At 33.0% G+C, this 14620-nt stretch overlaps 1 protein-coding gene across 1 annotated transcript; it reads left to right on the forward strand.

The window, feature by feature from the left end:
- Positions 1-11579: 11579 nt before the first annotated feature.
- LOC7497419 (indole-3-acetic acid-amido synthetase GH3.6) lies at positions 11580-13909 on the forward strand. The gene is made up of 3 exons (XM_002319362.3): positions 11580-11992; positions 12112-13040; positions 13149-13909. Exons 1-3 carry the CDS (start codon positions 11682-11684, stop codon positions 13733-13735), a joined length of 1827 nt encoding a protein of 608 aa, XP_002319398.1. The 5' UTR covers positions 11580-11681; the 3' UTR covers positions 13736-13909.
- Positions 13910-14620: the final 711 nt, after the last annotated feature.

Below are 14620 nucleotides of genomic sequence, written 5' to 3' on the forward strand. Positions count from 1 at the left end.
TGGTTAAAACTGTATTTTACTTTTATCATAGTTTTGAAAGTATTTTATTAATCAATATGTATAATAATTTTATAATATTTTATTAAAAACCCTCTCTTGAAATTTTAATTAGAAAAAAACTAATTTTTTTTAAACTTAATTTTTTAAATTACAATCATAAAAGCTACCACCTTAATACCAGTCATTAATTTGGCTTCCCAATATATCCTCTCATAGAAATGTTCAACATTCATGGTTTTTTTCTTGGGCATGTCGGTATCAAATCGATCCAAAAAAGTTAGGTAAATTGTCTATTCTAGTTGTTGCATATTGAAGTGATGCATGGCTAAGCATAGAAAATGGTAAAAGCTCAAGTACTGAACTGATCAGTTGTTGAGAGGTCAACTTCACAAGTCCTTTGCATCTGTGTACTAGCGTGATTGTGTGCGATATCATCAAGGATCCATATTGTTCCTTTACACAAGTTTGGGTAATCACACAGTGAAAAGAATCAATTCTACTACCATGCATAAATATCAGCATGATGATGTATACTGTGGCCAACTTATGAAGAATATTATTTTAGTGCAAACACATTAAAAAAAAAAAACTTACGAAGGATATTTTATTATGGCGAGAAATTTATAGAAATATATTTTTCAAATCTCTCCCATTTCTTCGAAGTACTCCATTTTGTATGCTGGTAATCTCTTTCCATTCTATTAAAATGCCGACAGTAATTGAGATATATCTTTGTCAAACGTTAATCAACAAGAGAGTTTTGTTTGTTTAAGACAGAAGCTAGCTACTTCACCTGTTATGGTATGCATGGGAAAGTAGGTTGAGAACATCTTCATAAGTGCTATTCGTTATGAAAGTCTTTCTCATCATACTGTTAAAAGTATTTGTCTCCCACAAGTGGATGGAGCTAGCTCTGTGGCAAAATGGTCGGGGAATGATATTTTTGCCCAAGTTAGAAACATAAGTTTCATTCGTGTTGAAGATATTATCAAATCTACTAACGATAATACTAAAGATAATATCAAATTATAATCATATTTGCACAAGAGATTACTGATACTGAAGATAATCGATCGTGATTATATATGCAAGAAATTCTAGAAATTAAGTGTATATCTTATCATTCATTGTATCATTAAATATAGCATTTTTGAATCAAAGGGTTGTAATATATATACGACTCTTTGTAATATATATAGGACTCGATGTAACAGTAATTTATAAGTTTTTTTCTGCAAACTATTCTGCAACTCTTCTACACAATTCTCTCCTTATTCTCTCATCTTTGCATGGTATCAGAGCCACTGACTCACGTCACACAAATGGCTTCTTCCTCAACAAACATTTCTAATGATGCCACCAATGGCAATCCTTCACTTGTTTCTTCTCCAGCTATAAATCTTACAAAACTCTTAAAAAATAACTATAATGTCTGGAAAGCACAATTAATTCCTTTCTTTCGTGGGCAAGGTCTCTTTGGCTACCTTGATAGAACCATTCTCATCTCACCCAAAGAAGTCTTTGTAGTTGGAACGTCCTATGTCATTCCCAATCCTCTTTATGAACATTGGCAACATCAAGATGCCATAGTAGTTGCTATTCTTTTCTCTATAATATCATAAAACATTCTTGTTCAAGTGGTTTCTCATACCACCTCTGCTGCAATCTGGTGTGCCTTAGCTAAATCCTTCTCCTCTCAATCACGTGCTTGGGTTATTCAACTCCGCACTGAACTCGTTAACACTCGTAAAGGTGCACAATTAGCACATGATTTTTTCATGCAGATCAAACGCATGACAGATGAACTTGTTGTTGCTGGTCATGCTCTTCACCGTGATGAAAACATCTCATATCTCCTATCAAGTCTTGGACATGATTATGATTCTTTTGTTACAACCATCATAGCATGCACAGATCCTGTCACCCTAGAAGAAGTATATGCTCTCTTACTCACAATAGAATCACGTCTACTACACAACAATCAACCCATTGTTCAGCCAACAGTTCACATTGCTACTCGTCAGCCTAATTCTCACCACTACAGAGGCTGAAATCACTACAGAGGATGAGGATAAAATTACAAAAAAGTTTCATTCTATAATGGATCTAATGGCAGGAACTCATTTCATAGAGATATTATGATATGCCAGGTATGTGATAAACCTAGCTAGACATTCTGCAAAGAGGTGTTATCACCGGTTTGATGTTACTTATCGTGACAATACTCCCAAATCTAACAACCTTCATGGTCTAATGGCCACAACCACTGCAACTTCAGAATTTGATTGGCATCTTGATACAGATGACATAATCTCACCAATAAAATGGCTAACTTGAATCTGCGAAGTGATGACTATACTGGTATAGATCAAGTCCTTGTTGGTAATGGTGCATGTTTGCATATTTCTCAAATTGGCTCTTTTATTATTACACATTAAAAAACATCATTTGTGTTAAAACAATTGCTTCTAGTCCTTGACATACAAAAAATTAGTCTCTCTTCAAAAGTTTTGCAGCGACAATCTTGTGTATTTTGAATTTCATGATCGTTTTTTTCTCATTAAGGACTACTTGGGGAAAACCCTTCATCGTGGCACCTTTAAAGATGGTTTATATTCATTCTCCAGCCTACCAGACACCTTTCGTCCTCATGCACTCACAGATGTGCGCGCTTCTTACCAATTATGGCACAACCGGCTTGGTCATGCCTCATTTCCAATTCTTCAAAAATCAATTTATGCATTTACGTTACCTGTTGCAAATAAAAGACTTCCAGTTTGTTCAGATTGTCAACTAGCTAGAAGCAGTCAATTGTCTTTCAAAACCAGCAATCATAAATATGTTCATCCTTTAGACATAGTGCATACCGATGTTTGGGGACCAGCATCTATCTTATCAAACAGTGGTGCTCGATATTATGTATGTTTTTTAGATGATTGCACTAAATTCATATGGTTTTTTCCTTTAAAGTTAAAATCTGATGTCGAAAAAGTGTTTCTGATCTTTAAAACTTATGTTGAACGACAATTTAATCGTACAATAAAAAATATCCAATCTGATTTGGGAGGCGAATATCACCGAATGTCTACACTCCTAACTCAAATTGGAATTCATCATCGTAGAGCATGTCCATACACCTATCAGCAAATGGGTACAATTGAATGTTGTCATACCAAATTATTGAAGTCGGTCTTTCATTACTTTCACATTCTAACCTTCCGTAACAGTTTTGGGAAGATGCTTTTCTCATGGCCACTTATATTATCAATCGTCTTCCTATTCCTATTTTCAATAAAAAATCTCCATATAAAATTGTTTATCATCATACAACTGACTATCATTTCCTTAGAGTTTTTGGTTGTGCCTACTAGCCTTATCTTCAACCATATAACAAACACAAAATAGATTTCAGATCTAAAAAATTGTATTTTTATTCATGTCGTTTTTTATGAAAATAATTTTCCATATAAAAATCCTGCTCAAACACCTTGTATCTGTCAAGACTCTGATTCCACAATGATACCATTTTCAAATACTATATCTCCTCTGTCACTAACATCTACAGGTTCTCATGCACCTTCAGCTTCACCACACAATGACTCACGTCTGCCAGTATCTTCATCCTCTTCAGATCCAGCACATCAACCACCAACCACCAACATGTACTTTCCCTAACTTACCTTCCATACCAGTCCTAAATCCAACACCTACTATTCTTGCTATTTGAAATGCTCATCCAATGGTTACCAGATCCAAAAAGAATATTTCCAAACCAAAAAGAACACCTGATGGTAAAACTTTATACCCTCAACCCCAAGCACTACATGTCTCTACCTCTCTATCCTTCAGAGAACCTACTTCATTTACTGAAGCCTCCAAATCTTATAACTGGCTATCTGCAATGAATGTTGAGTTTGATGCCTTGCTATGAAATCGCACTTGGGAACTGGTTCCTCCATCACGCCATTTTAATATCATTGGCTGTCGCTGGATTTTCAAGATCAAATGATGAGCTGATGGTATAATTGAAAGGTATAAAACCCGGCTGGTTCCTAAAGGCTACAATCAGCAACTAGGGGTGGATTTTTATTAAATTTACAGTCCAGTTGTAAAACTTGCAATTATACGACTTGTTTTATCTATTGCAGTCTGCAACAATTGGTCAGTTCGTCAGCTAGATGTCCAAAATGTATTTCTCTACAGTAATTTGACAGAAGTGGTTTACATGGACCGACCTTCAGGTTTCAAACATCCTCAGTTTCCTGACCATCTGTGTAAGTTCAAACGTTCTTTATATGGACTTGAACAAGCACCTTGCTAGTGGTTTTCCCGCTCCGTTACTGTGTTAATACAATTCAAGTTTCATGGCAGTAAGGCAGATTTTATCACTCTTTGTGTACACTAGAACCTCTAGCATCATATACATTCTTATATATATATTGATGACATTATCATCATTGGCTCTAATGATGTAACTATTACATATATCATTCACCGACTACAACAGGAGTTTGTTATCACAGACCTTGGCTCTCTAACTTTTTTTTTAGGCGTTGAAGTTATCCATGATGATACAGGAATCTATCTCACTCAACGCAGATATATTGTTGATCTTCTTATAAAATAAAAAATGGATGGTGCCAAGCCTTGTTCCACTCCAATTTCCACCATTATGGCGTTGATAGCCACTGATGCTGCACAATTTGATGATCCAACTCTGTACAAAAGCATTGTTGGGGGCCTTCATTATCTCTCTTTCACTCGACCTGATATTGCCTTCGCAATCCATCATGTTAACAAGTTCATGCATCAACCAAAACAATCACACTTGAAATGTATAAAAAGGATTCTGCGCTATCTCAAACACTTAATCTTCTATTGTTTATTCTTGTCTCGTAGAAGTTCCTTCACATTTCAAGCATTCTCTGATACAGATTGGGCAGGGGACACAGATGATCGCCGATCTATTGGTGCTTATTATGTGTTTCTTGGATCTAATTTAATCTCTTAACGTAACAAATAGTAAGCTACAGTTGCTCATACAGTACAGAGGCAGAATGCACAGCTCTCACAAACACTACTGCCGAAATCCAATGGTTACAATCTTTAGCTGCAGAACTTGGTTTACGACTATCTCAAGGGCCCATTCTTTGGTGTGATAATATTGGCGCCACGTATCTATCCTCTAATCCAGTATTTCATGCTCGAACAAAACACATCAAGATTGATTTTCACTTTGTCAGAGATCTTATTGCCCAAAAAAAATTGACTGTCAACTTACTGTCTAGTCATGATCAGCTAGCCGACCTCCTTACCAAACCACTCTCTGCTACATGATTCAACCTTTCGTGCTTCAATCTCAATGTTCGTGATCTCCCTTTTAGATTGCGGAGGCGTGTTGAAGATATTATCAAATCTACTAACGATAATACTGATACTGATACTGAAGATAATATCAAATCGTGATCATATATGCACAAGAGATTACTGATACTGAAGATAATCACGATCATATCTGCAAGAGATATTCTAGGAATTAAATGCATATCTTATCATTCATTGTATCCTTAAATATAACATTTTTAAATCAAAGGATTGTAATATACATAGGACTCTGTAATATATATAGGATTATGATGTAACAGTAATTTATAAGTTTTTTCTGCAAACTATTCTGCAACGTTTCTACATAATTCTCTCCTTATTCTCTCATCTTTGCATGGTATCAGCAACTGACTCACGTCACACAAATTGCTTCTTCCTCAACAAACATTTTTGATGCTGCCACCAATGACAATCCTTCAAGATAACCCAACATAAAGAAAACAAAAAAAAATCACAAAGCTCAAGAGCCAATAATTTAATGCAAAATAATGAAAAAAAAAATCAACCTTATAAAAAAAAACTAGGAAAAAAAATCTGAGTCAATCTGAATTAACTTAATTAACTTGTTATTTGGGATATGACATCAAGATAACCTAACAAAAAAAAAAAATGGAACAAGCAATGAAACCAAAAGCATAGTAACCAAATGTCAAATGATGAATTTTAAAAAATAAAAATTAATTTTTAATATACAACCCAAAAAAAAGCCAAACATAATCAGGCTCTAGTCATGAGACAATGATTACTCTGTAGAAAGGCAATCATAAAAAAATAACAAAGTAAAATTTTCAATTGTAAAACAATTTTAAACTCAAACAATATGGACTAAAATTGGTATAAAAAAAAATGAAAGAAAGTGATTAGAGATTAAATTGAAAAAAAAAATTAAGAAAAGGATAAAAAAAAACATAATTGAAAGAATGAGGACCAAAATTGGACAAACAAACAAAATTAAATAAATGTTGAGGGAAAAAATAAAAATAAAAAGATAAATTAAGAAAAGAATAAGAAAATCAAAATCAAAAGAATAAGAACCAAAATCAGATTAAAAACACAAATGCAATAAAATAGTAAGGGATAAAATTGAAAAAATAATAATCAAGAAAAGTATATGAAGCATAGAAAAAAAAAAGCAATCAAAAGTAGGAGGATCAAATCGGATATATTAATCAAATGGAATAAAATACCCAAGGACAAAATTGAAATAAAGCTAAACTTTAAAAAGTATCAAAAGCAAAATAAATAGTAATTAAAAGAATGAGGACCAAAATCGATAAAATTACAAACTAGAAGACACAATTATTTTTTGGAAGGGCTAGCTTGAATTTCAAGGGCATGAGAGAGGAAAGAAAAAAAACATCACCACGGCCCAATCGGACCTCCACCCTGAGCATGCGCCACCCAAAAAACACAGGGGTTGATACGTGTGTTGCACGAATCAATAATTTTTTTTAATAATATTTAATTACTTAAAATTATTAAACAACCCCTAACTAAATCCAAAAACTGCAAAAAAAACTAGAATGAAAAGACTAAAACGCCCTTGAAAGCAACCTTAGTATTTTTTAGTTAAAGAGTAATTCCATAATTTAACTGTTTAAACAAAAAAGAGAAGATGAAGAAACTCCTTTACGCGCTTACTTTTTTTCTTCTTCTTTGAAGGGTATGACTATAACTTTATTGTGTAATTTTATTTAAAGACAAAAAGGCCTATGATTGAAAGTTTAATATTTTTTTTTTGTTTTCAATAGCAAAATAGTTATTTTATTGTGATAAAAAAATGTCATAATCAATTTGTCCCTAATTAAATTTATAATGACTAATGGATTCTCAGCAAAAATAATTCTACCTCTAATTGCAAGTTTTTTTGTTCAATGATATAAGTATCATTTGACTGTTTTAATAAACAGTAAAATGTGACTATAGCTATAGTATTTTACTGATTTTTTTCCCCTTAATATTCAAAGCCATCGGTAGAATACGTACTAGGTAGCATTAATTATAGGATACACATTCTGATTATCATTTCAAGGTTACTTTGTCCATGGGATTAGGGTACATGAAAGTGATTTGATTGGGTTGAAAATGTGTTAAAAGCTGTACTAAGCCCAAAAAAAAAAGAGTATGTTTCCTCTTAGTAGGCAAAACGATCAGTGTCAAAGAGTTATGTTAGTCCACTAAGGGGGTTTGATTTGTGCTATTTCCAAGGATTTCTTAATTAGCACACTTTTCACCCACAAAGTCGTCAGTTCTTGTTAATTAATTCAAGTCCTCTTCTTGCAGGTAGCGAAGGCTCTTCTCAGTTCACTGTTCCTTACCACAAACAATGAGTGAAGAATTTAACCAGTCCAAAGACCAATTTCCTTGATCATTTCATGTTTAGTAATGTTCATTGCAATTCAATTTTGTCCAGTATACCATATATATAATAAGAAAGAAAACATTAATGTAAAGTTATTTATTTTATACAGGCTTATCCACTTCATGACCTCTCTTTATATTTGAGTGGGAATGAAATATTTTAAACTCAAATTTCTTAAATAATTAGCCTAATTAATTGCCTCAAACTCGATTAATTGTTGAGGATTCGGATACCATAATGGAAGATTAACTTCTTAATTTAAGAGGTGTTAAAAAAAAATGAGATTTTAAAAAAATATCTCATTAATTAATGGATTTTAAAAACTAATAATTATAATTCTTACAAAGTAATTTCAAAAAGATTTTAGTACAGTTATTAAACTTGATATTGTTAAATGAGTCGATCTAAGATCAGGTCAATCTAAGATCAGGTCGACCTAGCTCTTAGTTCCAAATTGAGTTTTTAAAAAAATTTAATATTTAATTTGATTTGATTTAGTTAACTTTACAGGTCAACTGCACTCAATCAAAATCTATTTTGATTATGCAAAATTAAGATTAACTTCTCAATTTAAGACGCGTTAAAAAAATATGTGTATTTATGAAATAGGTAATGCTATTAGTTTTGCAGAAAAATTTATTTAAAATATCTCATTAATTAATCGATTTCACTAATTAATGGATTCCAAAAACCAATAATTATAATTTTTTACAAACTAATTTAAAAAAGATTTTAGCATAATTATTAAACATGGTCTTACTAGACAAGTCGATCTAGAGGACCAGACCGACCTAACCCCTAGTCTCATATCGAGTTTTTTTTAAAAATTAACTTGAAATTGATGTGATTTAACTTAATTGACTTAGCAAAGCAACTACAACTTTATCAAAACCTAATTTGATTATAAAAAAAATTTAATTCTTCAAAACAATATTTTTTTTTAAAAAAAATTAACCCGAGTCAATTATATAACTAGAGCATGGGTTTAATAAGCTTAGATTTTAGGTAAAGGTAGCATTTTCCTTTCTCAAAATACATAATAGTTTCATATAGCAGCTCAAACGTTTTTTTCTTTGATTCATCGGAAGATCTAACAGGAGATAACCCTCCCTTTTATACTATTATAATCAAATAAATTGCAATTAATTGGATAATCAAAGAAATTATTACAGATACACGACAGCTACGCTCAGAATCTTCATAAAGATAAAAATATGTAAAGGTCAATGAAAACTAACGTACAGAACAAAACTGTGCATCCAAGCGAAAACAATAAGACAATAATCCCACATAAACATTCCCCGAAATCTCCAGTTTATCATAATCTCACCAAGCACAAAGCATCCCTGCCTTGGTGGGAGCTCTTTCACTTTGCATTTCTCCTCCTTAAGCAACGGGTCATTTTCCATGTGGTTGACTAGATTAATTAATTAAATGAACAGGAAATTTTTTTATCATTGAGACAGCCATTAATGGGCTCAAAGCAATTGGCTATTGAAAGTGACTGTGAATGGCCATATAGGGAACACCAAGAGAAGAGGCCGGGGATGGGACCAGAAATCAAACAGTTTCTGATCATAACTTATTGTATTTTTGTTGAGGCATGGCCATGAATCAATTCCACATACTAATATTATACTATATGTTAATTCTTTGGCCCACATCATTTCTCACACAACACACAATCCCATATATTTTTTGCCCTAAGTTTTTCAATTATACAAAAGCATGTTGAAACGAAAAAGCTCAAGTGTTGCATAGTCTAATTTATTTACTAAACTCATAGAGGATTAGCCTAACAAGTGATTGTCATTGCTTGTATGGATTTTGTGGCATAGCCGTGATTGATTCAAATAAAACTACAAACATAATTGACACATTAATTACATATGATGGTTACATAATGTAACTTACATTATTTTCCTTTCATAGTTGCTGATGGACCCTCCTTAATTAATGACTAATCGTAAATCTGATCACAATCATGTAGGAGGAATCTGTTTAATTAATGATCATCTTAAAGTAGAAATCTGGAGGCATGCATGCATGAATGTCCTAGCCGGCGCCGGCAACTTGTCTTGCGGTGCTGCTGCTACAATTTCCATAGATTTTATGAAAACTATATGCTTAAAGGTATACGTACATGTGCTAAACAAAAAAGTAGTGCACTTTACTCCATAAATCGTCTCAAAGAAGTTATATATATATATATTTCCCTTAATTGAACTCTAAGGTACAATCCATTTTCTTCAAGATTATGGATACCAATTTTCATTTTGACTCAATCTTATTAAATTATTTTTGCTCAATATAATTGTTTTAAGTCACAATTTCTCACTTTAGGTGGAATTAGTCAATTAGAATTGATTCAAAATAAATGAAAAGTTCGGAGATGCTTTTATATGAACTTGTGTATTTTAAATTGGTAAACACAATTTTTCCTACAACATTTTCCCTCTCAATACAAATATTTCTCTAGGTGTACTACTATTTTACTCGGCAGAAATTTTATGTTACTTATTTTTGCTGTCTTTTTAATACGTCAAATAATTTATTTAAAATTTGATTATGGAAAATCTATAAAAAAGAATTAACTTTTCTTGTTATAAAAAAGCTAGTCCAACAACGCCTTTAATAACTTGTGAACAACATTTTAATAAATAAATAAATAAAACTTGAAAACCAAGCTTTATTATATATTTAGTTAGAAGTAATCAATGTTAATCACAAATACTTCACCACCACCACCAATTTATCTCTTAAAACAATTAGTATAAACTCGGACACCAAGCTTTTTTAGTTTACTTAGAATTAAAGTGTCGGTTTGAAGATTATTCGATGCTTAATTAAGAAACTAATCTACTCCTTTTAACCACATCAAATTTTTAATTAATTTTTCTTAACAACACCCGTAGTTCTAATAATCCCAGTTTTACAAGATATTTCCTGTCCTCACACCTCTTTTTACGATTGAAATCTTCTTTACGTAGACTACTCCAAACAATTTTCTTGTTTTCCTTGCTAGCCAGCCAAGCACATATATAACGATGATGATTATTATTTTTCCATATTGTTTTTTCAACTACTACTAATTTCACAGAATTTTTTTCTTCAATTTACTATAAAAAGAATCCCATTTATTGGAATAATTAATGACTCACTCATGATCCAATTAATAGATGGAGATTTTTAGGTTAACTATGAAATTGCGAAGCCATTTTCAGTAAAATAAGTTTTTATCCTCCTTTGATTTGAGTTTAGGCCCGATAGTATTTTTGAGTCATCAACAGTTCTAGCCAAAACTATGTTCATCTCTTCGGTTATGTCATTTTCTTTAATATGAGATAACATAAAAAATATTACTTCTTTTGCTTTACACCATAGTGTTGATCAAGAAAAAAAAATCAGAATCTAGAGCTTAATTCAAGTCGAGCTTTTAATTAAACCAGATAAAATATTAAATAACCTATTAATCTAGACTCTATTTTGAGTCAGTCCTCCAGCAAGATATAACACTATGCTTTACAGTTTACACTATGATTATTTCTACATTATCACTTAACTTGGCTCAAAAGAAGAGTAGAATTCGAAACCCAAGTAAAGCAGGGAAGAGTAAAAGAGAGTTTCTTAATTGAGGTATACCTAGGAAAATAAAATTAATAACGAAAGATAATTTTTAGAGACATACAATATATCCTTTTGTTTACACTATTTGGTTAAACATGTTGCGTGTTTTTGTATGTGTAGTGGGTTACAGGCAGTCACTTAGATTTTTTATTTTATTTTTTTGTTCTATATAAACCCCATACTCCCTCCCCTTCATTTCACACCAAACAATATAGCCCTACTTGCTACAATTGCCATAGTTTCTTCCTTCTCCTTGTCTCCTCCAAAATTTCCTTTCTTTCACTTTGTTTTTCTATATATTAAAACCATGCCTGAAGAAGCTCCTATGAAAAACTTGGTTTGTGAAAAAAGTAGAAAGGCTTTACAGTTTATTGAAGATGTTACACGTAATGCTGATGAGGTGCAAAGAAAGGTTCTTGCTGAAATCCTCTCTAGGAATGCAAATGTTGAGTATTTGCAGAGATATGGCCTGAATGGGAACAAAGCAGACAGAGAAGCTTTCAAGAAAGTGATGCCTGTTGTCAGTTATGAGGATCTGAAGCCAGATATTGATCGTATTGCTAATGGAGATACTTCTCAAATCATATGTTCCCAACCCATTTCAGAGTTCTTGACAAGGTGATGATTCCATCAACTTAGCTTCAGAAGTGTTTATATATATATATAATGGTATATGTGTTTATATATATATATATATATATTTGTGTGTGTGTGACCTGGTGCTATTTGATGTGTAGTTCTGGTACATCTGCTGGAGAAAGGAAACTGATGCCAACAATTGAGGAAGAGCTGGGAAGAAGATCATTGCTATATAGCCTATTGATGCCAGTGATGAATCAATTTGTTCCAGGTTTGGATAGAGGAAAAGGGATGTACTTTTTGTTCATAAAATCAGAAACTAAGACTCCTGGAGGATTATTGGCACGTCCAGTTTTAACTAGCTATTACAAAAGTTCATACTTCAGAGATAGGCCTTATGATCCATACACGAACTATACTAGCCCAAATGAAACCATTCTCTGCCAGGATTCTTACCAGAGTATGTACTCTCAATTGCTTTGTGGCCTTTACCAAAACTATGATGTTCTTCGAGTCGGTGCAGTCTTTGCTTCTGGGTTCATTAGGGCAATTAAGTTCCTTGAAAAACATTGGATTTTGCTTTGCAATGATATCCGGAATGGAACAATTGACCCCAAAATAAGTGACCCTTCAGTAAGAGAGGCTGTTTTGAAAATTCTCAAACCCAACCAGAAACTAGCTGATTTTATTGAGGCTGAATGTACCAGAGAGTCGTGGAAAGGGATCATAACTAGGTTGTGGCCTAACACCAAGTATATTGATGTTATTGTCACAGGGACAATGTCACAGTATATTCCTACACTTGACTATTACTGTGATGGCCTCCCCCTAGTTTGCACCATGTATGCTTCTTCTGAATGCTACTTTGGCCTTAACCTGAATCCTTTGTCTAAGCCAAGTGAAGTTTCTTACACCCTCATCCCAACCATGGCCTACTTTGAGTTCTTGCCCGTGAACAGAAAGAATGGACTTATAAATTCAATCACTGCACCGACATCCCTTGATCAGAAGAAAGACCAGGAATTGGTTGATCTTGTTGATGTCAAACTAGGTGAAGAATATGAGCTTGTTGTCACCACCTATGCAGGTAAGCAGCGAAACCGTTTCCACAATACATAAATTGCTAACTTCTTGACAGAATATTAAATTGCACCATTCTGGCCTTAAATGAAATTGATAACAATTTTTTTTTCAGGTCTTTATCGGTATCGAGTGGGGGACATACTTCGTGTGGCTGGATTCAAGAACAAGGCTCCTCAATTCAACTTTGTATGTAGAAAGAATGTTGTTCTCAGCATTGATTCTGATAAGACTGACGAAGTTGAGCTGCAAAATGCAGTGCAGAATGCAGCTAACCATCTTTTACCATTCGGTGCATCTCTCACAGAATATACAAGCTATGCTGATACATCAAAGATACCTGGCCACTATGTATTATTCTGGGAGATCTGCCTTAGTGGAACAACTCCTATTCCTCCTTCAGTTTTTGAAGACTGTTGCCTTGCTATTGAAGAATCACTCAACAGTGTTTATCGCCAAGGCCGAGTCTCAGATAAGTCCATTGGCCCTCTAGAGATAAGGATAACTGAGAGGGGGGCATTTGACAAGCTTATGGACTTCGCTTTAAGCCAAGGTGCATCAATAAATCAGTACAAGGCTCCAAGGTGTGTTAAATACGCACCGATTATCGAGCTTCTCAACTCAAGGGTTGTGTCAAATTACATCAGTCCAAAATGCCCGAAATGGGTTCCTGGTCATAAGCAATGGTGCACTCCAAACTGAAGGATGAGTACTTCTTTCGAACATATATATATATATAGGGACTTCAGGTTTCAGTGGAAGTAGAAGGAATAGAATAGGAATGTCTTGGAACCAAGATATGTAATAGAATAATCCCAGTCTAGGGTTTCTTGTTTAAGTTATCTAATATTTATCTAAATCGGTTGCTTGTACACAGGTTTCTTGATGATGACCTCTTAATTTGCTTATATATATACTTCTGCCAATTCCAAGCATCAAAAGTAAACCAGAAAATGAAGCACACAACAACTATTATGTTTGGCTACGCCTTAATGTGCCAATATAACGGGGGAAAGGACAATAATTATTATATAACATTCAATTACCTTCCAACAATTATGCTTGACTATGTGATGCAAATGGAAATACGAAAGTCAACAAATATGCAGAGAAAAGACAGAATTTGATGAACCCAAAGGATTGCAGTCATGCAATTTAAATTTATAATGTTATTCTCTACAATAAAGTTTAATGAAGTTTAAAGAGGTTTACAATTTCTTTTGATAGGCTATAAAACCGATCTTTACTAGCTAGGGTAAAAAAAAAAGAATTTTAAAACATAAAAAAAATAATAAAAAATATATAATTAAACATGAAATTTGGACCGACAAGGTGGTTTCTATATATTAAAATAGACATTGAGCATCCCCTAGAAAAATTTAAGTTCAATTCAACATATATAATAAAATAAAAAATTATAGCTTTTTTTAATTATGATACAGATCTAACCTGATCATATCTTCTCTTTCTCTTATATTTAGCCCTATCCTAATAGTCTAGGAAAACATATATTAGGTAATCTGTTTGTGGTGTATCATCTTCTAGCCGTGTGAGATTATTTTTTTTACTACTTAAAACCTTAAGGTT

The sequence above is a fragment of the Populus trichocarpa genome, chromosome 13 (genome assembly GCF_000002775.5).
Source record: "Populus trichocarpa isolate Nisqually-1 chromosome 13, P.trichocarpa_v4.1, whole genome shotgun sequence".
NCBI lineage: Eukaryota > Viridiplantae > Streptophyta > Magnoliopsida > Malpighiales > Salicaceae > Populus > Populus trichocarpa.

Bases quoted from the DNA above. Each gene is read 5' to 3' on its own strand.
- LOC7497419 (XM_002319362.3), top strand. From the start codon at position 11,682: ATGCCTGAAGAAGCTCCTATGAAAAACTTGGTTTGTGAAAAAAGTAGA. The intron at 11,993-12,111 runs GTGATGATTCCA...TTTGATGTGTAG, and splicing joins ATTTCAGAGTTCTTGACAAG to TTCTGGTACATCTGCTGGAG. The intron at 13,041-13,148 runs GTAAGCAGCGAA...TTTTTTTTTCAG, and splicing joins TGTTGTCACCACCTATGCAG to GTCTTTATCGGTATCGAGTG.